Here is a 27,038-nt window from a genome sequence, read left to right on the forward strand (position 1 = left end):
GGAAAGCTAACCTAGCTACAGCAGGCTAGGTGGTCGAAAAAGATGGCTGCCTTTTTGTTTTTCTTCAGACCTCTGAAGGGGCATGGAGGACCTCTACAGGCGGGACCATGGCTCACAACAGTTGTAGTTCATAGGTGCACGACTTCCGCAAGGCGGACTTGGGCCAGATGACGCGAAACACATCGGCTGGCCCAAAAAATATGTGAGAGATGCTTGATATCTCTGGGAGTGAAGCTCCAATTTCAAAAATTTCAACAGATTCGAAAACCTTAGGGGCGTGAGATTTAATATATATTCATATCCCCAACGGAAAAGCCGGCCTTTAAGAAGGGTCAAAGAAGCTTCTTAGCGCTAAGAAGCTTTCGGGAAATGCATGCCTTCGTAACGAAAGATCATCTTAGGCTAAGAAGCAATTGGGAAATGCATTTGCTTCTTAAGGGGGCCTTAATAAGGGTTAAAGAAGCTTCTTAGCGCTAAGATGCTTAAGAAGCACTCAATAAAAGTGTGTTTTATAAAGAGTTTTAAAGATGATAGTGAATCTGTAGCCTCACTAAAGTGAAACCATGTTCAGTGTTGAGTCTGAAGGAAAGTTGGGAGGACCTGCAGATCTCAGCTGGCCCTCAGCTCACAGGGAACTAAGAGCTCCACAGTGTAATTCAGGGCCAAACCTAGCCTGCTTTAAATGTGTTCAGTGACATTTTAATATGAATTATCTATCTAACGTAACCAGAGAACAGGTGTTAAAACTGGGAGATGATGAAGTCACATTCCCACTGGTTAATATCTAGCTGCTCTATTCTGAAGCAGCTGGAGATGTGACAGTTAATTATGGCTGAGATGAACAGAGAGAGAGATGTGGTAATCTAATGACAACATATCAGAACATGGATGATCTTCTCTAAGTCACTGAGCTTCACTGCTGTGTATAATGAAGCTGGATCAATAAAACTCAAATCCTTGTGTAAAACCTGCAGAGTGATCTTTGCAGATTCAAGAATCCTGATTTGAGAGAACAGACCATAATTTGGAGAAATGTGTCAAATCAGCTGAGAAATAACTGTAAACTGATTTTACCTGAGAATCTCCAGTCTGAAGTCTGGACTCTTCAGTCCAGCAGAGAGAAGCTTCACCCCTGAATCTTGTATGTTGTTGTTACTCAGATCCAGCTCTCTCAGACACGACAGGGGGGACTTCAGAGCTGAGACCAGGGCTTCACAGATAGACTCTGACAACCTGCATCCACTCAGGTCCAGCTCTCTCAGATGGGAGGGGTTGGACTTTAGAGCTGAGACCAGGACTTCAAAGTAAGCCTCTGACAAGTTGCAGCCCCCCAATCTGAATAAAGAATAAAACAAATTAGCTACAGGTATAAGATAACATATCCCAGAAAGCTTTCAACAATCCAGTGTTTCATAATCCAGTGGACTTCAGCATGTTGTCAATGTGGATCAGCAGCATGTCGGCATCATAGAGTCTTAATTCCATCTGAAAGCAGACCGGCTGTCACAAGGTTCAGTTAAGTTTCAGAATCCAATTTTATATGGACAATATTTTCAGATGGCAGTTTCTCTGGAAATAATGGTAACACTTTATAATAACGTTCAGTAGTAAATCATTTATAAGCTATTAATTAATGATGAACTAATGATGAACTAATCATTTACAAAACATTTGTAAATGATTAATAAGTGCTATGTAAACATATTAAAAACGTGTTGTAAGTCATCTATAAACTTTCAGTAAATCATGAAATTATCATAAATTAAACGTTAGTAAATTGTTAATAATTAATCAATATTCTATCCAAAGTTTTTATATTCCAACCATTATCTCTATAAACATTTATTAATTATGAACAAATGATGAGCAAATCATTAGTAAATTATTTAAAAGTAATTAGTTGATAGATTATAAATCACTTCTAAGTCAGTTTTTAAATTGCAACTTCTGTTTATCAGTATCTCGCCACTTCGACATTTGTTAATCATGAACAAATCATTAGTAAATGATCTGCATATAATTTGTGGATGTCTCATTAATTACTTGTAAGGTAGCCTGTTAAAAGCCTCAAAACAATGATACTGTACCGGTTATGACCTGTTAATGAAGCTTCTCCCATGCGGGTGAACAGGGACTGACTCCATGTATCCCCAGGCCGACCGAAGCAGTCAGCACTTAAGCACTGCAGCACAAACTACAATGTTTTGCCCAACTGTAATAAATGATGTGTAAATAATTTACAACTCACTTATAACGCTTCCTCAACGGTTACAAATGATTTGTACATGTATACAAATCATTTATAAAGCTTTCCCCTAATCTAAAGTGTAAACAATTCATCACTCATAAATGTGTTACATATAATCTGTAGATCTTCCTAAACGGTTACAAATGATTTGTACATGTATACAAATCATTTGTAAAGCTTTCTGTATCCCCTAATCTAAAGTGTAAACAATTCATCACTCATAAATGTGTTACATATAATCTGTAGATCTTCCTAAACGGTTACAAATGATTTGTACATGTATACAAATAATTTATAAAGCTTTATTTATCCCCTAATCTAAAGTGTAAACAATTCATCACTCATAAATGTGTTACATATCATCTGTAGTTCTTCCTCAACGGTTACAAATGATTTGTACATGTATACAAATCATTTATAAAGCTTTCTTTATCCCCTAATCTAAAGTGTAAACAATTCATCACTCATAATTGTGTTACATATAATCTGTATATCTTCCTCACCTGTTACAAATGATTAATGGACCCCAGGCCCCAGCAGAATACATCTATATTGTGCAGCTTTTACTAAATGTTTTTTTTATTGGATCATTAAAATACAGCATTCCAATTATAAAAAGGGGTAATATACCAAAAAATCAAGGTCTGGGGGGAAATAAATACTTTTTTCAATCGAAAATGTGTGGAACCATGATTTACAAATTGAAAACACAATAATTACAACAATAAAACAGTGTCAGTGTCTCTAAACCTTAGGAGAAAGCCTACATATTCTCCATATAGCTTTGTTGTCAAATTATAGGACCCCATACTATACGGATATATTTACAGATGATGACTTATAAACTAGAAGTGCACAAATGGAAAATAAGCAAAGAAAAAGGTGTTCATTTAGTATCTCAGCAACATGTACAATACATATTGTATCGATGAAACTGGTTGTTGAAATAATCCAAAGTCCACTCCACAGGCAGGCAGATCTTGAGACGGACGTCCCTGTGTTTGTTTCCCCTGCCACCACAGCCAGCGGTTCGTCTGCCTGATAAAGAAAATTATGTTACAATGGTCATGGCAGATGGAGGAGACTACCATCTCACTGTAGCAAGGCACACAAGCAAGCATTTATTTCTGAAACAAAATATTTTCGCGGCCACAAGATTGAGCGAAAAAAGGTGCGTTTGTGTAAACTATTCAGATTTCTCTGAATGGCGAGGGACGCTAACTGCTGCTTTCTGCCATTTTAGCGAGTCCCATTCTAATAACTTGCTCGCAATAAATAACTAATTGGCTTTGCTCTAGACATGTTTGCAAAAACTGCTGTAATACTAGCTTGGTTAGACTGGTGTTTATCTACTCCTCCTGATGGCTAGCTCGCTAACGCTAACCTAGCTACGCTAGCCGTGGCCAGCTATCGATCTAAGTTAGCCATTAGGACACATTTTTATTAGCAAACACCATAATCATACTAAAGTTACCATGCGGGTGTTAGCAACCCCTGTCAGAGTCAAGGAGGCAGGAGACTTACTTTGGTACAGGTTTAATAATTCCCAGCTTCCCAGCAACTCTCAGCATGAACGTCAGTCATGAGCACAACAACACAGTTCCGGCTGGAAACATGCATGCACTTCAGTTCCTAGTCAGACATCAACATCACTCTAAAAACCAGAATCGCCACAGTATCGTCTCTGATTTAATTTCAGTAGGTGGCTGGAAAGTGGCACGGTTGATATTGTACTTACATTGCTGCTGTGTTTACAGTTTGCAGACCGCTGCCATGTTGGATCTGCGCTGCAGAGGCAGCTTGCGTGTGTGCGTTCCGTGAACGATGTAGGGAGGGGAGGGGGGACTCCTCCAAACGGAACATCACTGAATGCAGCTTCAATGAGACATCCACAACTTATATGGAGATCATTTACTAATGATTTGTTCATCATTTGTTCATGATTAATAAATGTTTATAGAGATAATGGTTGGAATATAAAAACTTCATAGTATATTGATTAATTATGAACAATTTACAATTTACGTTTTATTTATGATCATTTCATGATTTACTGAAAGTTCATAGATGACTTACAACACGTTTTTAATATGTTTACATAGCACTTATTAATCATCTACAAATGTTTTGTAAATGATTAGTTCATCATTAGTTCATCATTAATTAATAGCTTATAAATTATTTACTACTGAACGTTATTATAAAGTGTTACCGAAATAATTGTGGTAAAAAGCAGAATTTGAGTTGGATGGAGAACTTGATCCTGACTTAACAAAAACTTGATCCTAAATTAACCTCAACCTGTCCCTAAATTAACCCTTGCTAGGCTGGAGGTAAACATTTATTTAACAAGCTACACTAACATTTTGGGTCTAGCTAGCACTGTAACACTTAAAGCCCCCCTCCAGTCAGTTTTTCATACCTGTACACCATTGATGTTCTATGAAAACATACGTGCTGTAATAACACACGTCATCATTTGTGCCCAAGATAGTATATTGATAAGAACCGAAGGCTTATACCTTGTTCTACTGCAACATCATGGCTGTGGCGCTCTTGTCCAAAAAGGATAAGACCATCGCTCCTGCCTTCAATATACGATCTTTGTCTCCCTTCCAGGCGGTAGACCGGAAACAGTATTCCTGCCTCTACCTCTGCAAAATGTCCGTCCAGAGGCCACAACATTGTTATAAATATCAACAACCAGCCAATATATATCAAAGCTGGTGGGCTTTATGGAAAGAGTGTGACTCAAACTGCTTGTCAGTTATATCAAACTGGTCATTCAGTGGCGTATTACTGTCATGTAACTACCATAACTCACAAGCTAACAGCTAGCTAATGCCAGAGGCTAATGCCAGCTATTCACTGTAACTCATACAGTAGTTATTATTATCTGAATATCATATGTCAGTCGTCAGACAACCATAATGTCTGACATCATCACCTGTTTTTACCAACAGCTTATTTTTAGGACTTTGAGCCCAGAATAAGGTTGTCAACAAAATAGACTTGCGAACACTGTGGCTCATTAAGAGAGCAGGTAAAACCACAGCTACACATGAAATATGTTAAAGATGACAAAATACACTGGAGGGGGGCTTTAAACTTATAGATCATCACTGACCCATCTCACCCTGGCCATGATCTGTCTAAACTCCTTCCCTCTCGCAGGCACTACAGAGCACTATACGGCAAAACTACCAGACACAAAAACAGCTTCTACCCACAGACCATTACACTTAACACTTAAATCAGCCAATTGAACACTTAGTTTACGCTTACTGTGAACTAACTTACTGTTACTGTCTTAAATTAATGTGGACACATTCATGATCTAAGCTCTTCTGTAGCTGTTCCCCCTTTGGCAGGCGAATTAAGCGCTTGTATAGAGATTGTTCATTAGGGCAGATGTGACTTCACACACACGGGAGCCCACACTAGACAGTCCAACACCAATCACGCAGCTATACTATCTATACTATCTATACTCGCTCGGTGTGGCATACCACCAAAGCACAACGGCCAGTCTCAAACGTGCTTCTAGTGGTTTTCGCCATCATGTAATCTTGCGTGTTAGTGCAGGTTCCACCAGACTCAGCACATACTCGAACGTAGACCAGGACATGCAAAATTGAAAATCGACACTTCCATTCCACCCCATCAAAGTTCTTAAGTGCATCTTCCCAGAATAATTATCCACCTGGTCTCCCTCGCTTCCACATTTCTCTCTCACGCTGGAGGGCAGGTAACGCAAATACTGAAGCAATCTTTCTCCTGTGGGATCTTTGTGCACGACGTGTCGCTGCTTCGTATCTTCTTTTGCTTACACGTATATATATATACCTTTCCAGTTTCTTCATAGTTTTTCCACGTGGCCGAGTACGTGTGAGGAAATATTGCAGGAGCACAACAAACAACACAACCACAGACATCGCTATCTTTGCTGTATCTTTCCACTTCATGGCTGCATACAGAGAGTCCTTTGGGGCTTGAACCCCTAATAATAATAAAGCAGAGTAAAAACAATCAGTTAATATTCATATCAGCACATTATTAAATATGATGTCTGACCTGAGAGTCTCCAGTATGCAGTGTGGACTCTCCAGTCCAGCAGAGATCAGCTTCAATCCTGAATGCAGCTTCCATCCTGCCACAATCAGGTTGCTGTGACTCAGGTCCAGCTCTGTCAGTTTGGAGGGGTTGGACTTCAGAGCTGAGGCCACGACTTCACAGTCAGTCTCTGACAAGTTGCAGCTCCTCAATCTGAATCAAGAATAAATGAGGAGTTGGACTTCAAGCAAGCAACTTATAAAGCAATTACGACGACAACGACTACTACTAATACTGATGATGATAACTGCAATAATTGCGGCAGTTCAGTTCAAATTATGGTTAAACCTGACACCATTAGACACAGACCTTGTTTGGGTTTAGTTCATTTTATGGTTTAGTATTCTGCTATTTCTGACATAAGCTGAAGGCAGGAGAAGACGAGGGGGATCTTTCATAGATATTATTACTTCAGTAAAGAGTCTAACTAGACTAAAGAATGACACTAAAAAAACAACAGACCTGTTAGATCAGTAACGGAATGTGAAACTGAACCTGGAACAGTAATGTCTTTACTCTGTTACAGGAAAAAGTATTGTGATTACAGTGACACATTACTTTGTAACATGTTAAGCACAACACGGTGTACCACTGCTATGTAGAACAACAGTTAATATTCTCTATGTTTGAGGAACTATAGATCTTTACTATAATTATGATGGTGACAGGTATATAGTACTTGTTCTTTCTTTGTTTATTTGGCATTCAAATGAAGTATAAAGTTGTCAATAGTATCGGTAAGTATCAATACAAATTTGACACGGGTACAATACTCATTTGCAACAGTATCGATACCAGCAGTGCTTTCTCTTGATGAAAAATCAAACATACTACAGAATTTCCCCTCCCTATCATTGGTGGGTACAGTATGTTACTTCAACAAGCTAAAAGTGTTGTGATAGGCTGATGACTAGAGCAGGGATAATCTGTTTTTTTGTGATATGCTGGTGACTAGAGCAGGGGTAATCTGCTGTGTTGTGATAGGCTGACGACTAGAGCAGTGGTTCTCAACCTGGGGGTCGGGACCCCCCAGGGGTCGTGAGATTATTTTGGGGGGGTCACTGGATAATTGTCAAAAGAGAAAAAAGAAACAAATAAGAAAAAATCTTTCTTTCATGATTAAATCTCCCATACATGGTTTAATGTATTATAACGCTATCTAAACTATAAAAACAATTTCAGTGAGTGAAATCAGTTTGTGAATGCGTGCACACTAGAGATGCGCGGATGAGCTTTTATGGCACCCTAATCCGCGTGTATGCATGAACTGTCCGCCCACCATTAATCCGCGCAAATTATTTTGTACTATTTATAGAATTGCGCCCGCTGTGCACCCGACATTTCACAACGCTATAAATGAGCGATTTGGGTAGATTAACTTACTGTTTCTGCTGCCGTCGGTGCGATTGCTGCAGTCCACTCCAAATAAACGTCCATGCTGTATTATAATCCAGTCCAGCACTTGCCCCTGTAGCATACTAGGCTAACGCTATAGCTTTAAATTTAGATCAAGACTGGATTGAGCTGTATGGGAAAATAATACTAGAGCGTTGTGTCTTCTCTTCCAATGTGTCTTCAGTGGAAACTCCTGTTTTGTGGTGACATCATTGACCATATAAGGAGTTAAGAAAGAAGGCATCCCATCGCGTGGCTTGTTGTTTACTACTGCCCCAGTGCCTTGGGTCCTTGCCATCTAACAATAGGCGGCTAACATAGGTGGCTAACATGTGCCTGACAAAAAATTAAGCTTAAAATACGTTCATAGACTAGATAACGTAATTAATATTAATGTTCCTCATCAATGATACATCGTTTCACCCGCCCGCAACCCATCCGCTATTCTTCAGAATGTTTATTTTTATGATCTGCCCCGCCAGCGGGGCGGGATATCCGCGGTCAGCGCCGTTATAACTGCATCTCTAGTGCACACTGTCGTTGGGTATGGTAGCGGCAGGAGGGGTCTTTGTGAACCCGAGCCTAAAGTTTTTTGGGGGTCGTGGCTCAAAAAGGTTGAGAGCACTAGAGCAGGGGTAATCTACTGTGTAAGAGCAAAGCTTTTAATGAGTTTCATCTGGCCTAGATTATGGAGAAGCATGAGACACACACACACACACACACACACACACACACACACACACACACACACACACACACACACACACACACACACACACACACAAAAAGGCATATAGCATCAGTATTTACCTTGGTAGAAGATCTCAAAGTTAGAAATTCTAGCATTGTGACAACCATAGTATAAAGATCACTCTACATGGTTCTATACTTTTGGTATTTACATCAGGACCAGTCCCAGCACCAGACCAGATATCCAGAGGGGGCACGAGCCTTAAGCAGGGGGGCTGATAAAATGTCCCCCCCCCCCAATAAATAGATGTAAAAAAATAAGAAAACAGCTTTACTGCCCGCCTGTTACCGCGGAGCCAACGCTCCTAGGGGAGAGTCTAGTCTATTTTTTATTTGTCTTTATTGAATGTTTCAAAACTGCATGTTTAACTAAGAATAGGCTCATGATTATTTCCACCCACCACTCATTTAATTTGGTTAGTTACTTTCATATCAAAAGTTTGGAAGCAACAAAGTGTAGCATGCTGAAGAAAGTGGGCAGAGTTTCCCAGCATGCTCTGGGGTAGTGTGTTTCAAAAATGTGTTTTGGAGATTAATTAAACCTTCCTGTTCTCTATATATGTGTTATTAGTTATCTGCAATGTTATGTGATGACTAGTAGAGTTGTTTTGCATGCTAACTATATTGCTTTACAATGTTAAATGTTGACACCAGGGTTAGGGTGTTAAGTGAGACGGGGGTATAGTTTAATGACCCCCTCTGAGTTTCCATCTTTGAGTGAGTGTGTTCTAAAGTGAATAAAATGACATTTCCTGTAGTCGTGCGGTGTATTGAGGCACAGGATTTGTTACTTGAACTGAGATAATCTGCCTGAATTTCTGCCACTGCTAAACACTTAGCTTGCTACAAAAGCATGCAGGGGGAAATGTGCGAATTCCCTCTCATGGAAGTGGGCGGGCACAGTGGAGAAGTGAGCGGGCACTTCCCCCTAGCGCCCCCTCGTGGCGCCGGGGCTGATCAGGACTAACCGAGCCTTCCTGCAGTTCCTCACAGCTGGGATCAGTCTCAGTCGTCCCTTAATTGATATCTTGTAGGCCTCCAGGTCCAACACATCCAGAACCTCCTCTGACATCTCTAGCATGTAGCCCAGAGCTGAGCAGTGGATCTCAGAGAGTTTATCCATTGATCTGTTCTCGGACTTCAGGAACTGTAAGATCTCCTGATGCACTGACTTGTCGTTCATCTCCACCAAACAGTGGAAGATGTTAGTGCTTTTGTCAGGAAAGGTATTGGAGATGGCCATCTCCTTCAGGTTCCTAATGGCTCTCTGGATGCTGTCTGGTCTGCTCTCTGTCTGACCCAGCAGGCCTTGTAAGAGTCTCTGGCTGGACTCGACTGAGAGTCCATGAAGGAAGCGGACAAAGAGGTCCAGGTGTCCATTTTCACTCTTCAGGGATTTGTCCATGGCTGTCTTCAGGAAGACATCCAGGGATTGGTCATGGTCTTCAGATCTACCCAAACCTTTTCCCAGGAATGTGTCCAGTACCTCCTTGTCCCTGTTTGTGTGACAGTGGAACATGTAGACAGCAGCCAGAAACTCCTGAAGGCTCAGATGGACAAAGCAGAAGACCGTGTCACCTTGGTACAGCCCATACTCCTCTTTAAAGATCTCCGTGAACACTCCGGATGTCACTGAGGCTGCTGGTATAATGCCACACTCTGACAGGTCTGCTTCATAGAAGACCAGGTTGCCTTTCTCCAGCTGTTCAAAAGCCAGTTTTGCCAGAGAGAGCATCATCTTCCTGGTCTCTTCCTTAGTTCCCTTATACTTGATGTCCCCCCATTTGGACTGAACCACCAGCAAGTGGATGTACATCTCAGTCAGGGTCTTGGGCATCTTTACTTTCTCACTGGTTTTCATCAGATGCTCCAGAACTGTAGCAGTGATCCAGCAGAAGACTGGGATGTAGCACATGATGTGGAGGCTTCGTGAAGCCTTGATGTGGGAGATGATGTTGTTGGCCTGCTCATCTCTGACTTTTTTCCTGAAGTACTCCTCCTTTTGATTGTCAGTGAAGCCTCTCACCTCTGTCATCACGTCAACGTACTCAGGAGGGATCCGATTGGCTGCTGCAGGTCGTGTGGTTATCCAGCGGCGTGCAGCGGGAAGCAGATTCCCCTTGATGAGGTTTGTCAGCAGCCTGTCCACTGAGGTTGACTCTGTAACATCAGTCAGGATCTTGTTGTTCTGGAAGTCTAGAGGAAGTCGACACTCATCCAGACCATCAAAGATGAACACAACCTGGAACTCATCAAACCTGCACATCCCTGCTTCTTTGATCTTATTAAAGAAGCAATGAATAAGTCCCACAAAGCTGTATTCCTCTTTAAGCAGATTCAGCTCTCGGAAAGGTAACGGAAATATGAACTGTATATCATGGTTGGCTTTGTCTTCAGCCCAGTCCAGAGTGAACTTATGGGTTAAGACTGTTTTCCCAATGCCAGCCACTCCCATTGTCATCAATGTTCTGGTTGGTTTATTTCCAATAGGTTCAAAGATGTCTTTACATCTGATTGTTGTTTCTGATCTCTGGTTTCTGGATGCTGCTTCAATCTGTCTGACCTCATGTTCAAGATTGACCTGTTGACTCCTTCCCACTGTGAGGTAAAGCACTGTGTAGAAATCATTCAGAAGTGAGTTTCCTGCTCCACCAAGCCCCTCAGACACACGCTGAACCTTCTCCTTCAGACTGGATTTGTGTTGATGTTGACACGCAGACAGAGTTTCTGAATTAACAAACAACAGATGAAATAAATGAGAGGTGAGTAAAGAATAATACAGACATTTCCTGATAATTGACACATTCCCAACTCCATGGACTCTATTCAGCTCATTACTGGTGGGTGGACAAGCAGGTCTGACTGGGTGTAATGTATGAAGTAACTGTTAGAATAATATATTACTCAACCAGGAGTTTCAGAGCCGACCAGCCTGAGGCACACCTGTGCAATAATCATGCTGTTTAATCAGCATCTTGTAGTGATGCGTAGGCTACCCAAAACCTGCTGGGCCCGTGGGTCAGCAGGTAAATGATTTATTTATTTATTTATTTATTTATTTATTTATTTATTTATTTATTTATTTCAGGGACAGTGCAACATTAATGAACATTTGCATGTAAATGTGCCGGATTATAGCCTTAGCTAATTTCCATCCGTAGTCCCTCGACAGGTGAGGTACAAAAAAGTTTAAAAGAAGTATTTTAAAGTTAAGTGATGCTTAAAGTCTCTCTCTCTCTCTCTCTCTCTCTCTCTCTCTCTCTCTCTCTCTCTCTCTCTCTCTCTCTCTCTCTCTCTCTCTCTCTCTCAAGTGAGTGTCTGACAAAGACGTGGATTTTTAGATTTAGGCACAGGGCAAAGCCTGACAGTACTGAGGTATACGTTCAAATTCCACCACAGATTTAGGTGTTAATGGACTGTGATCTATTTTTCAACTTTACTGCGACGGCACGTGACCATATTAACGTATGAACTAAAGTAAAAGTTATTGAAAAGCATAAGGACTGTTTCTGTAGTTCTCCTTTTGGATTAGGCTAATTGAAAAAAGACCGATAGAGTTTGTAATGACGACGATGCAGAAATAACTCCATAATGACATGAATGAACAGCTGCGCGTCTGCGCTCATTCAGAGCAGACTGTCACAAAGACTGTATCGACCTAAGGCTTATCATTCAACATTGAGGTGTGAAGACTGAAGAATGCATTGTTTGTTGTGTGTGTGTGTGTGTGTGTGTGTGTGTGTGTGTGTGTGTGTGTGTGTGTGTGTGTGCGCATGCGTGCGTGCGTGTGTGTGAGAGAGAGAGAGAGAGAGAAGCAGAGTTTGGACACCATGGAGAGCGCTGCAGCGCTCATCCTGAGTCATAGGCGCTGAAGAGCTGAAAGAAAGAGCCGAACACCCACAGAAGAGCCGAACACCCACAGAAGAGCCGAACACCCACAGAAGAGCCGAACACCCACAGAAGAGCCAAACACCCACAACATTTCATCAAAGGTAAGCTCAAGTAACGTTACAATAATGATTAAAATACCCCGTTAACGTTACTTGAGCTTACCTTTGATGAAATGTTGGCCGCAAAAACATGTGTACTTTGATGGTAGAAAAAAAGCCATTTGCCCTCCCCAGCGACTGAACCACGTCTAATCGCACAAATCCACAACCTCCTCTTTTCTGAGTTTTCTTTCTCCGACGGGATTCTGTAAAAGCACAAGCCAGGCGTGTCTCCTCGTCGGTTAGTGCAACCGATAGCACAACAGGTATCCGGCATTTTGGCTGCGGAATGAACAAGTTTATTTTTTGACCGTCAGGTGGGCGTTCCCGGCAGCACGTAACGCCCCTTGAAAGCTATGAATAGCAAAACTGTCTGAACAAAATGAGAATGCTCTTCTAAACATATCGGCTACCAAAATATATTTCCCTGCATGTCATGATGAGATTAGATCAGCAAAACTTTGGACAGACAGGAATGTTTCATTTTCTCATCTTCCCCTCAGTGCTGCTTTTCCCCCTCCACTCTGCATGACAGACAGGTAGGATGATTACAGGCTCGACTGACAGGGGCTCAAAACTAACAACAACTTTTTATTCACCAGTCATTGTGCCTGCCTACATATAAAGTGACCATTTCCCCAAAATACTGATGGTTCTGTGCTATTGGTAGCCTATAGCTATTTGGTATCTGATGCCTGCCAGTGTGCTATAGGAGCAGAAATTGTGTTGTGTTGGGGGCGCAAGCATGCGCACCCACGGCAGGAACATAAATCGGTGCCTATGTCCTGAGACACATTACATTAAATTGGCCATTTGAGGCCCACCGGGTTGGGTTGGGTTCAGCATTAACACACATTTTAACGGGACGGACTGGCTCTCTTAACGGGTTGGGTTGGTGCGGACCTTAAAAAACCCTGACACCTGGCAGGGCGAGGGATCATAGTGCTCACTAAAACAAATTTAAACACATTTGTGAACAAAATGTGGGAGAAATGCCTTGTGTGCATACAAAGTCTTAGATCTTTTATTTCTAAAGGAAAAAAGAGGAAATACTCAAGTAAAGTACCCTTACATAGAAAGTGTTCATAAGTAGTCTTACTTATACCTCTTACTTTCCACCTCTGCTGGCATTAAAGTTTTCTGTCTGTCAGATTTCAGCAACACTGAGCATCAACAGGAAGAATGGTATGAGTCATTTAGGTACCTACCTGCTTCTTTTCTTCTCTCTTCTGCTTCTTTCTCTTCTTTTTTTACTGCAGGAAAATAATGATCATAAAGCATATGTAAAGAAGCAAATATGTATCATATCACAATATGACCAACTGAATAACTGCAATGGTATTATTGAGGAACTCTGTTATTCATTCACTTTCACATAGCGCCACCATCAGGCTAACCTTGCAAAAGCAACGATTTATTTTAATTCTTCTGAAAAAGATTTTACACACAAAATATTTCAACTGCCTCATCTCTGTATGACAGAAGATACTTGGAACCGTTTGGCTGTGACAGAAAAAAATAAGTTAAACAGGAAGGAACAGCTAAGGAAGGCATATTTGCTAAATGCTTATAGCTGGATCACCCAAACGTCATATAGTTTAGGGAAGTGGTAAGTGGTGTTAAGCAGGATAATCTTCACAAACGTGGACCACTTTTATGACTTTTAAAGTGTAAATGTGTTTTTAAACCCGGTTTTCAGAAAACTTTTAAAAAGTCATAAGGTGGTCCTCATTTGTGAAGATTATCCTCCTATTAGCCTCCCCCGCTAAAAACCAACATGGTGGCGATTTCTGGTCAAGTCACAGGTTTTGTCAAGTCAAGTCGAGTCCTTAGTTAAGGCAAGTCAAGTCCCAAGTCAAGTCACTTTTTTCCCACACGCCCAAGATACTGCAGTCTTACCTTGACAGATGCAGTATTAAAACATGGTATTAATACTTGTCTAATGGTGATATTATTGGTCAATTTACAGTATCTAACCTGTTAATAAATGAATTGAATGTGTATTATAATCATTGCTATTGAGTGAAATAAATGTAATCATACAAAAGTCAAATAACCTTATAAACGCTTATTTATTTCAATAACTGCTTCAAAATCATAATCCTCCGCGTCAGTTTTAAACAGTGAAATACTGACAGCCAGACTAAAATGTAATCAAACAAAAACAAATAGCTTAAACAATCAAAACATAATGTAAAAAATATGAAATAAACATTTCCTCTCAATCACTGTTAAAGAGTGAAACACTGACAGCCAGACTACAACATCAGACTTTCTTAGATTCTGCCCCTGTCCCGTCTGCCCAGTGCTGCCCACTCTTTTCCAAGCAAAGTCACTATTGGTTGCTCAGAAAGTCGCTAGAAAACAAACAAACAAAAACACGCCTCAGCGTAGCCGTTGTAATAATCATTGAATATCGTTGTAATATTAAGTGCTGACTCCGCCCGCCTGGGCCAGATCGGGGAGAAGCGCTGTGTCTGTGTTGGTCAGACAGGCAGAGACAAGGAGAGAGAGAGAGAAAACCCGCACCTACACCAATTCATGGGCAAAATCCGTTGCGATTCACCTGGATTCAACACATTAACATTGCTTCCCATACTCAGATTCTCAGGGACACACAGCTCCTCCACCCTGATGCTCAGCACCGGCTCCCCACAGGGCCACGTGTTGAGCCCGCTCCTGTATGGCATCTACACCCATGACTGCACTCCCTCCCACCCCACCAACACCATCATCAAATTCACAGATGACACCACCCTGGTGGGGCTCATTTCAAATGATGATGAGACGGCGTACAGGGACGAGGTGCAGCGGCTGGTGGAGTGATGTGCCAGGAACAACCTCTCCCTCAACACCAAGAAAACCAAGGAGGTGGTCATTGACTACAGGAAGAATAAGACTGCCCCTGCCCCGCTCTACATCAATGGGGACTGTGTGGAGAGGGTCCCCCATTTTAGGTTCCTGGGGGCACACATCTCTGAGGACCTCGCCTGGTCAGTCAACACCGCAGGGGTGGTAAAGAAGGCCCAGCAGCGCCTCCACTTCCTGAGAGTACTCAGACGGAACAATCTGGAGGAGAAGCTGCTGGTAACCTTCTACCGATCCATTATCGGAAGCATACTGGCGTATGCCATCACAGTGTGGTACGCTGGCTCCACCGCAGCTGACAGGAAGAGGCTACAGAGGGTGATCAGGACAGCTGAGAGGATAACTGGATGTCCTCTCCCCTCCCTAGATGACATAGCCAGCTCCCGCTGTCTCTCTAGGGCAGAGCGGATCATCCGCGACCACCTCCACCCTGGTCATCACCTGCTCAGCCTGCTGCCCTCGGGCAGGAGGTACAGGAGCATCAAGAGTCGCACAAACAGACTAAAAAACAGCTTTTTCCCATGGGCCGTTCGGACTCTAAACAATCACAGCAGCAGCCGTTAATTCTCTGTTAGTGCAATACATGAACTTGTGCAATACAATATATCAACGTGCAATATTATTTTACTACCTCAGCAGTATTTTATTATTGTTTTGTGTCATGTGTCCTTATCTGTTCTTAACTCATTGAGTGCCAATGACGACAGCTGTCGTCAATTCAAATACTGACGTAGAGTGCCAAAGACGACGACTGTCGTCAATTGCGTTTTTTGACGGTGGGACGTGGATCAATCCCTGATACATCTCTGGTACAACTATTGTAGCTATTGGAGGTCTATAACCTATTTTACATATCCATTAGGTGGCGACAGTGCTGTCCAGATGAGAGAATGTGGAGTAAAAACACAGAAGAAGTCATTGGGGAAACGGAAACGCGGTGGTCTTTTGTAGTGAGCGGCGATCCTTTGATGAGAGAGACATGGCGAAGCGTAAGAGAAACCCCGACAAGTACAAGCAGCTTACTCTGCAAGAGAGCTTGTATTCTGTGCCTAAACGCGTGGCGATCGCTGGAGAAGGCACTAGTGGTGGTTCCGGTGCAACCACTTCTGGTGGCGACCAGGAAAAAACTTTTCCCACTGCAGAAACCACGGTGCAGCTTGGTGGAGCTAACGGTGATGAAGACTATGGTACTACACAGATGGGACCGGCGGCCTCTGTTACTGCCACAGCACCCACCACCAGAGCTAACGTTAGATCGGGGGGCTCTTCCTCTCAGCATAGAGTGATCGATATTACACAGATGGGACCGGCGGCCTCTGTTACCACGGCACCCACCACCAGAGGTAACGTTAGACCGGCGGCCTCTTTTACTGCCACGGCACCCACCACCAGAGCTAACGTTAGATCTGGGCGCTCTACCTCTCAGCGTAGAGTGATCGATACTACACAGATGGGACCTACCACCACCACCACAGAGCGTGGGAGAGCTAGGAGTAGGCGGGTGCGTTTTCCCTCTCAGCGTGCAGAAGAACAAGTGATCGATGTAGACACCAGAGCCGTTAGACCGGGGTGCTCTTCCTCTCAGCGTAGCGTTAGCTCTCCACCCACCACAGTGAAGCATGGTGGAGTGCGCGCTTCCTCTCAGCGTGCAGAAGAAAGAGATGAAGAAGACGATGGTACTGGTCAAGAATCGGACATAGTTTCATCATCTCAGCTCACAACTGAAACTTCAGATACGTCGGATGAATTCAGTGAGCCGGATCCAGATTCATCCGACGAGTGGTTGCCTGATTATGGATCTGCAGGTAGCAGAGATTCGTCGCCTGACGGAGGTAGCAGAGATTCGTCGCCTGACACAGGCAGCAGAGCAGGTAAAACTTTTTTTCTAAATAGCCATAACATTGCAATAACACAATGTATATTTATGGTAGATATATTTCCACAGATCATGGATTGAGCAGGTTCAGGCATTATAGTCAGTAAAACTACAGCAATAAAACTGTGGTCAATTGTGGTTGATAATTGTAGCCTATATATTTCTACAGACTGTGGATCGAGCAGAGACACTCCCACGGCTTCCACGGGCAGTGCAAGGAAGACAGGTAATATATATATATATATATCCTACACATCATAAAACCAAGCAATAATGGAATGTATTTATGATAATTTATATATATATTTCAATAATTTACAGCTCCTACATCGAGGAGAAAACCCACTCCCACTCCCACATCCAGTACAAGGAAGAAAGGTAAAAAAAATATACATATATATATATATATATATATATATATACACATAACCAAGCAATAAAAAATGTATTTGATAATTATATATATTTCAATCATTTACAGTTGCATCGAGCAGAGGTGGGGAAGATGCAGGCTGGCAGGAGGCAGACTGGGAACCAAACCCGATCCCCTTCAGTGCAACGCGTGGACCCCAGAATGCTGCTGCGGAGCTGGATTCCGGCCTGCCAGCTGACTTCCTGGAGCTGTTCCTGACCGATGAGCTGCTCCAGCACATTGTGGACCAGACAAACAATTTTGCCACTCAGTATTTCCAAGCACACCCGGACAGTCTGCCACATAGCAGGGGTAATGCTTGGAAACCAGTGTCAGTCTCAGAACTGAAAACATTTTTTGGACTAACGTTCATCACTGGTTACATAAAGAAACCAAGCATTGCATTGTATTGGAGTACTGACGAAATAGATGCCACACCCTATTTCAACAAGACAATGGCAAGGAACCGGATCCAACTGATCTGGCGCTTCCTTCACTACAGTGACAATGCAGCACAGGATGCGACGGACAAAATGACTAAAGTCCGTCCTGTGTTGAACTATTTAGTCAACAAGTTCAAGGAGCTGTATCAACCAGGTCAAAACATTTGCATTGATGAGGGTATGATGCTGTGGAGGGGCCGTCTGTCATTCAAGGTGTACAACCCACAGAAGCCGGTCAAGTATGGAATAAAATCATACATACTGTGTGACTCTGCCACAGGGTACTGCTTCAACATGCAGCCTTATGTTGGGGTACCTAGCACTCTGCCAGACACTGTGCTCTCGCTCCTCGATCGCCTGCCAGGTCATGGTTACACGCTCTACATTGACAACTTTTACAACTCTGTTGCACTGTGTGAGCGTTTACTGGGAGCACAAACCAATGTGTGTGGAACGCTGAGGAAAAATAGGGGGGAACCTCCGATCATCAGGGAGGTGACAAAGGCTGAGCTGGGGGTGGGGGGAAGAGTTGTGCGTCACAATGAGAGGGTGATGGTTTTAGCTTGGCAGGACAAACGGCTGGTGAAGATGGTGACAACGTGCCACAAAGACACCATGCAGAGCGTGGACGTGTGGCAGAAGGGACAGACAAGCAAAGTGGCTCAGCTCAAGCCAGAGTGTGTTGTAGCATACAACTCCTCCATGAATGGGGTGGATAGGTTAGACCAAAACATAGCCTACTACCCCTTCATCCGGAAGACACTGAACTGGCCCAAGAAGTTTGTAGCATATCTGTTCCAAGTGTGCATGTTCAACGCCTACATCCTCTACAAAGCCAGGAACCCAGGGGAGTGTAAAACCCTCTTGGAGTTCATGCGGAGGGTGGTGAAGACATGGACCTCAAAGCGACCTGTGCCGGAGCCGGAGGAGGAGGAGGAGGAAGAGGAGGAAGTTGCAGTTGAGGGGGGTGGGGCACGCAGGGCACCATACAACAAGGACCCAGCCTGCAGGCTCACTATCCCGATTGGCAGACACAAGCTGGAACGCCTGAGGCCCACCACCAAAGCAAGACCAACAAGAAGGTGTAGGGTCTGCATACGCAGGGGCCAGCGCAAAGAGAGCAAATGGTGGTGCAAGACCTGTCGTATGCCCTTGCACCCAGGAGTGTGTTTCATAATTTACCACACTGAGCTGCACTATTGGAAATAAATAAACACACACACATACATAACTGTACATCATAACAATAACTTTGAACTGGACTTGCATCGTTGCAGCATCCCATACATACATACATACATAACTGTACAAATTTATTTTCTTTTTTTCTCAAAATAACTGAACTGTACTTTGAACATTTGAACTGTTCGATGAAGACCATGGTACTACTGGTAAACAGATGGGACCGGCGGCCTCTGTTAGCACAGCGTGCTTTTCCTCTCAGCGTGGAGTGATTGATGAAGACCATGGTACTACTGGTAAACAGATGGGACCGGCGGCCTCTGTTAGCACGGCGTGCTTTTCCTCTCAGCGTAGAGTAATCGATGAAGACCATGGTACTACTGGTAAACAGATGGGACCGGCGGCCTCTGTTAGCACGGCGTGCTTTTCCTCAGCGTAGAGTGATTGATGAAGACCATGGTACTACTGGTAAACAGATGGGACCGGCGGCCTCTGTTAGCACGGCGTGCTTTTCCTCTCAGCGTAGAGTAATCGATGAAGACCATGGTACTACTGGTAAACAGATGGGACCGGCGGCCTCTGTTACCATTTTAACTGTTCTTTGAACATTTTTGGTCAAGGGGATTTGAATTTGAATTATTCAAGAAAGTTGTGCATTTTGAAATGCTTACACATGTTGTACACCCGTGTATAGCGCCACCTATGGATGAATCCTGCCCATTCTTTCTGGCATAGTCACTCATGGTCTCTACTTGCCGTATGTAAATTTTTATATTTTTTGGTGAAGGGGTTTTTGAATTATTCAATAAAAACTTTGGAAACAGCCAAAGTGACGATCCCACAGAGCTGCTGTTGCAGCTAAAAAATAATATTTTGCTATGAAAATTCCTTTGTTTTTGCTGTTTTATTGAAGGAAATGACTGTTCAAATGTTTTAGGTGTCACTAAATCAGAAAATATTAGGTTCAGAGTCAGTGATGTGCTTGAAATGTTTCCTTTCACAAAAGTGTGATTATCTCAGCTTCTAAGTTGAAACGGCTGTTTTTCCTCAAATCAACCCATCTTCTCCGGCTGATACCTAAAGAACGGAAAATGGTATCAATAAACTTTTTTTTGCTGATGATACAATAGAGTCTCCTTGTTCTTTTTGCATGTTCGGTGTTTACATGTAATATCACACAATAATCTGTCGGCCTCGAGAAATCACTGAAAACGCTCTGAAACTCTGGCACTGGGAGCGTCCGTTCTCCAAAAGTGGCTGGCACTCAATGAGTTAATGTTGTTGTTTTTTTCTTAAATGTTTTTAATTATTTACGTCTGATTTTAATGCACTGTCAGCTGAAGCACTCTTAATTTCGTTGTTTGGGGAACTGTGCAATGACAATAAAGGCTATTCTATTCTATTCTATTTGTCGCTCGTCGCTTTTGAGAAATAAAGTCATCAGCGGGGTCTGAAAAGTAGCTAAATGTAGCGACAAAGTAGCCAAGTTGGCAACACTGCGTCTGCCTCTGCAGAATAACTCAGCTGTGTGCAATCAGTGAGGAGTGTGATTGACAGCCAGTCATCCAATCACAACAATGTCATAAGGAGGAGGATGACTGAATGACAATTTGTCATTGGATGACTCAGTCATGCTCCTCCCTATTGCATTGTTGTGATTGGATGACTGGCTGTCAGTCACGCTCCAATTAAATGTTTTCTAATGCTGTCCCAGCTGCACTCGCCATGCACTCTGCATGACGCTACCGGACAGACAGAGACACTTGACAACGTTACGTTATTATTTCATTGTTTACTTTAAACTTTAAACTTACAAACACAAACAAGTCATCCAAGTCATCACCTCTCAAGTCAAGTCAAGTCTTGAGTCTTTAACTTCCAAGTCCAAGTAAATCTCAAGTCATTTATGTTTTTGTCAAGTCAAGTCACAAGTCATCAAAACAGGGACTCGAGTCGACTCGAGTCCAAGTCACCAAGTCTCAAGTGCCCATCTCTGCTACAAACATACCTCATCCCTGCGGTACTCTATAGACTTTTAGCTCAATGGCTAACGTTATTGTAGATAGATACATTTTGTGCATATTGTGAATGAACTGGGTAACGGATTTTAAAACTGGTGCCAGCGTGGAAAGAACGTGTCTTGAACTGGTTAACATAATATACTTTCAGTCACTCAGTGGCGGTTTTAGCCCTTTTATTCAGCAAGCTGTGACCTACGTTCGTAGTAGCCTAGAAATATAACAGCCAGAGAGAGAAATTAGTGCAGGCCACCAATCACAGATGACCATACAGAGAGCTCCACCAATCAAAGACGTCGATATTACATTGTAGAATTGTGGGTAGTGTAGTACCTCTCCATGAAATCGAATAAAAACGGATTTAAAATAAAAAACGATATATAGATTTGTGGCTTCTACAGGAAGATATACCATTGTTTCACCACTAGCTTGCCCGTGGTAAGTCTACCTTGGGTGGTTATGAGAATATGACTAATAATGAAAATCTCAATGCAGAATATGAATGGGGAAATACCCCGCTGGAACCGTGATGTCACAGAACAGTCACGTGACTGTTGAGCTCTAAGGCAACTATAACCCTAACCTAACCCTAAATAAAGAGACACAAATGTGAATACTGTCAATTACAGGCAAATATCAGTTTGATGTCATAACCATATTAATAACATTCATCAATTACACAGTAAATCATTTTGTAAATAAATGTAGTATCTAATGGCTTCCTACCTGTTCTGCATATGCATTTAGCAATGGGCGTTATGACGAGCAGCAACATGGTCACGACCATGAAGATGATGACTATTCTCCCTGTTCTCCGTTTCCATTCACCATCAGACTCTACAGAGAAATAACAGCAACAAGTTTCTTTACATGGACACAGTATCTATGTAGTTAAAAGCTTGACCCATTCCAATGTTTTTGACATCACAATTGCTCGAGTGACCATCACTGTAGAGCCCTAGCGAGGGCCCGAAGACAATATTACGATATAATGACACATCTCTCCCTCTCTCCGTTCCTCAGCTGCCCGTGTGCTGCGGTGCTGAAAAGACAGCACCCGGCGCTCTGCCTGTCTCTCTATAGAGACCCGCAGGAATGAGTCGAGTAGTATTACAGTATTTCCGGGTTCGTCAGCAAAAAAGTGAATGGGTTCTATTTCATCCCTGCTGACCGCCAGAGGCGGTGCTTAAGCACTGAATATTCCCCTTCGCGCATGCGCAGTTCGAGTATGTATACCAACAATGTCACCTGTGACCCCCTGGATGACCGGACAGAGGTTATATCTTCCGGTGTCATCAGGGATCATTTCCTTTTCAACTTCTCGCGCGCAGAGTGCTTTTGAAAGCATTACGAGATACTTCATATTAAACGTACATTGCGTTGCTAGTAGTTCCGCGGCCGTTGTTGGTCGGAGCAGCGAACGTTCGCCCTCCAGGAGCTGCGACGGAAATCTCTTCCTCGTATGAGAGGAGTTATTTTTTGTTCAGGTGGACGCTGCGGCGTTCTTTCGCCGGTAAGGCAGTGTTTTCCACTTACCTCTCCGGACAAGGTGAGGTGACTTCATAATTGTTTGCAAAGCTGTAGCTTCAACGATACCTACTGCTGCAGACTTGCCGGTGAGTGTTGCGTTGCGCAGCCTCCTCCCGGCATTACAAGTGTGGTAACTTGAATAAACCTCTGTTGGGGAAGGCGGCGTGCGCGCTCCCTCTTCCCAGCATATGGCCTCATTTTGTTCATTAACGTTATAGCTTCAGCGCTATGATGAGTGTTTTTTCATTGTAAGAGTGGTTAAAAAAAAAAAATAATAATAATAAAAAATAGCCTCTGCTGGTGTAGGCAGCGTACGCGCTCGATCCCCCCAGTATATGGTCTCATTCTGTTCACTAACGTTATAGCGTCAGCGCTGTGAGTAGTGTTTTCATTTTGGATGAGTTTAGATGTTGTTTTGTTTGGTGACTAACCACTGCTAGTGACAGTAATATTAATTAAGATATATATTAATTAATTACATTGTGTGTATATATATATACTGTGTATGAGAAGCTTCTGCTGCCTGCTGGTATAGGCAGCGTACGCGCTCCCTCCCCCCAGCATACAGCATCTACAGTAGAAACCAGTTGCGTCCGCGCTCTGGGCTAACTGTGAAGGGTGTGCATTAGCCGGTGTGGTGGTGTTCCTAACTGGTGCCACCATGATGGATAATGCACACTATTGCACATCCTGTGAGGCTCCTCTGCAGCCAGAGGATGGCCATGATCTCTGCCCCGCGTGCCTTGGTCCTGTGCACCTGAGGGAGGCACTGTCGGACAATCCATGCATGAACTGCAGCTACATGCCTAGGGCAGTTAGGGCTGTCAGACTGGCAGAGCTGGAACACCCAATGGGCGAAGGTGACATCCCCCCATCGGGCCAAGTGTCTCCGCTCCAACTTAGGAGCTCTAAGCGTCTGGCTGAGGCCGCTGCGGTTGGACCCTCCAAGAAAAAGACGAAGTCTGACCGCAGTGCGCTGTCATCAAAAGTGGATCAGCTGTCCGCTGAGCTGGCCCAGATGAGGTCCATGCTCATGGCTCACCAGCCTGGTGTCCCTTCAGAGCCGGCGCTTGCCCCAGAGGAGGATACACTCTCCCTGGCAGCTTCTGCGACTCACTTTCGTGATTATGGCGAAGACTCATTGGATGGGGTCTCCCGGGCCTCAGGGCCGGGCTCCCATTCCTCCGCTCACAGTTCGCTGGCTGAGACGGTGGACCGCCCCATGCGTACGGTCATGCGCAGGGCGCTAGATCACCTACGCATGGATATACCGCAGCAGGCGGAATCGGCTCCCGCAAGCGCCTTCTTCAGGCGCAGGCCAGCCTCCACTGCCTTTGAGGTCCCTCACTCAGTGGACTACATGAGGGAGTTGCAGGCCTGTTGGAGGGACACTGGAGCTTGCTCCCGTCTCTCTGCTGATGGTCGAACCCTGGCAGCCATGCACGACACGGCAAGAGTTGGCCTGGATCACATGCCAGCGATGGAGCCTGCCATCGCATCCCTCATTGTTTCCCCCGATGAGGCTCTGCGAAGGGATGCTAGGTGCCCCCGACCCCAGTGTCGGATGACTGACGACCTTCTCACAAGGGCTTATGGTGCGGGAGCTCGGGCCGGTCGTATAGGCAACTCCCTGTCACACCTCATGCTCGCCCTCTCTGCTTCACTACAGGAGGGCAATGTGAATGCTGACTCCGTGGCCTTCTGTGATGCGTCACTGGAGGCGTTCGGCCTTATGTCCAGGGAAATTGGACGGATGATGTCCGTCCTGGTCCAAACTCGTCGCCAAGTCTGGCTTTCACAGTCTAATTTGACTGAGGCGTCGAGGAGGACTCTCCGTAGCCTCCCAGTGGAGCCAGGAGAGATGTTCGGGTCAGCGGCACAGGAAGCGCTGGAACAAACCATCCAGGCTGGGCAGACCAGGCAGCAGCTGGCAGGTCTTCGCCGTATGCCTCCGCCCACCAGGCCCAGGGGCCCCTCGGCTGCTCCCCGAGCCCGCTTTCCACCACCAGCGCACATCAGTAGCCGTCGTGAACCTCAGCAGTACACGCAGAGGCGGGGCCGTGACTTTCGGCCCTCCAATCGGCCTCGGGCCCCGGATCCTGTCCGTCCCCCCTTCAGGGCCCCTAGGGGCCGGGGGGGCGGACATTGAAGCCGCGGGGCCGGCTGTCGGATATTTTTTCCATCAGCAGCTCAGGTACTGGGCTGCTCATGCTTCAGACCCGTGGGTGGTTGCCACCTTAACCCACGGGTACAAGCTTCAATTCCGACGCCGGCCCCCAACATCCAGCCGGGTCAAAATTACCATCATAAACGACCCGGTGAAAGCCATAGCCTTAGACCAGGAGTTGGCTGCCCTCCTGGCCAAGGGCGCCATCGAGGCTGTAGACCCTCTGTCGCACCCCAGGGGGTTCTACTCGACATACTTCCTCGTGCCGAAAAAGACTGGCGGGTTTCGTCCAGTCTTGGACCTGAGGGGACTCAACAAGTTCATGAAGGTCATGCCCTTCCATATGTTGACCACGGCAGACGTTCTGCGAACTGTAGCCCGTGGAGAGTGGTTCACATCCATAGACCTGAAAGACGCTTATTTTCATGTCCCCATTGCCCATCAACACCGGCAGTTTCTGCGCTTTGCCTATCGAGGCCACCACTGGCAGTTCAGGGTGCTGCCATTCGGGCTCTCTCTCTCCCCACGGGTGTTCACGAGATGTGTGGCAGCGGCGCTTGCACCTCTGCAGTCTCAGGGCATGAAGGTCCTTCTGTACCTAGACGACTGGCTGGTCTGCGCACCATCCCGAGCTCAAGTGGCCCAAGATACAGGGTGCCTCCTGTCCCACGTGTCCCACCTAGGACTCAAGGTAAATATGGAAAAGAGTTGTCTAGAACCATCTCAGACCACAACCTTCATTGGGTTAGCATTAAACACTGTTACTATGACAGCCTGTCCGTCCCCACACCGTGTGGACGACATCCTACGCCTTCTTCCCTGGTTCCAAAGGGGAAGACTGTTGCCCTATGTCACGTTTCTTCGGCTCTTGGGCAAACTGACATCCATCGCAGCTGTTGTTCCGCTGGGCTTGCTGTCGCTGCGCCCCCTGCAGAGGTGGCTGAACGGCTTCCGCTTGGACGCCAAGCGGCACAGACACAGAAAGGTCAGAGTGGCACAGCAGTGTCTCCTCGCCCTAGCCCCGTGGAGGGACGGGGCCTATATGGCAAGGGGGGTCCCTATGGGCTCCATCCCGTCCCGCAGGGAGACTGTCACCACAGATGCCTGCCCCGCAGGATGGGGTGCAGTGTGGCAGAGCAGGACGGCTCGCGGGCAGTGGTCTGGGGAAGACCGCGCCGGACACATCAATGTGCTGGAGCTGCGAGCAGTGCACCTAGCTCTCAAGAACTTCCTGCCATACCTGAGAGGCAGGCACGTCCTCATTCGGTCAGACAACACCTCGACCGTCTATCATATAAACCATCAGGGTGGAACCAAGTCTGCACGGCTGCTGCAAGTGTCAAGGGACCTCCTGACATGGGCGGCCCCCCGCCTGATCAGCCTACGGGCAATATATCTACCGGGAGAGCAGAACCACTTGGCAGACTTCCTCTCCCGTCAAAAGCCTCCATCAGGGGAGTGGTGCCTCAACCCAGAGGTGGTGCACACAGTCTGGAGCCGCTTCGGCAGAGCAGAGGTGGACCTCTTTGCCTCAGAGGTGTCGACTCACTGCCCTCTATGGTTCTCCTTAGTGGAGACAACCAGCCCTCTGGGCCAGGATGCACTGGCTCATCCTTGGCCAGAGGGTCTTCTATATGCCTTCCCACCGCTTCCTCTGATTCGGCTAGTACTTCAGAGAGTTCTTCAGGAGGGGCACAGGATTCTGTTGGTGGCCCCCTTCTGGCCATGGTTCCCTTTGCTGCACAGACTCTGTCGCAGCGCTCCATGGCGCCTCCCCGACAGGAGAGATCTCCTGTCCCAACTGGAAGGTCAGATCTGGCATCCCAATCCCCAACGCCTCCAGCTGTGCGTTTGGCTGCTGGAGGGCCCGAACCACTACTCAGCAGCTCTGTAGACCCTGTCAGGCATACTATAATGAATGCAAGGGCGCCATCCACTCGTCTGCAGTACGACAACAGATGGAAGCTGTTTTACAACTGGTGTATGGGTCGGAGCGAGGACCCAGTACATTGTTCTGTGCCTACTGTCCTTGAGTTCCTGCAGTCCC

At 45.0% G+C, this 27,038-nt stretch overlaps 1 protein-coding gene across 1 annotated transcript in view; it reads right to left on the reverse strand.

The window, feature by feature from the left end:
- LOC310792218 (uncharacterized protein) overlaps window positions 1-27,038 on the reverse strand; it is a gene marked incomplete at its 5' end in the record, with an annotated part of 84,978 nt that overhangs the window by 27,850 nt on the left and 30,090 nt on the right. The window contains 5 exons of the mRNA XM_083653946.1: window positions 1,075-1,335; window positions 6,323-6,514; window positions 9,475-11,233; window positions 13,704-13,748; window positions 22,021-22,131. Coding sequence (XP_083510072.1) covers window positions 1,075-1,335; window positions 6,323-6,514; window positions 9,475-11,233; window positions 13,704-13,748; window positions 22,021-22,131 — 2,368 coding nt within the window. The remainder of the gene's footprint in view (window positions 1-1,074; window positions 1,336-6,322; window positions 6,515-9,474; window positions 11,234-13,703; window positions 13,749-22,020; window positions 22,132-27,038) is intronic.

This window comes from Poromitra crassiceps (genome assembly GCF_964638095.1).
Source record: "Poromitra crassiceps genome assembly, chromosome: 17".
Classification (NCBI taxonomy): Eukaryota; Metazoa; Chordata; class Actinopteri; order Beryciformes; family Melamphaidae; genus Poromitra; species Poromitra crassiceps.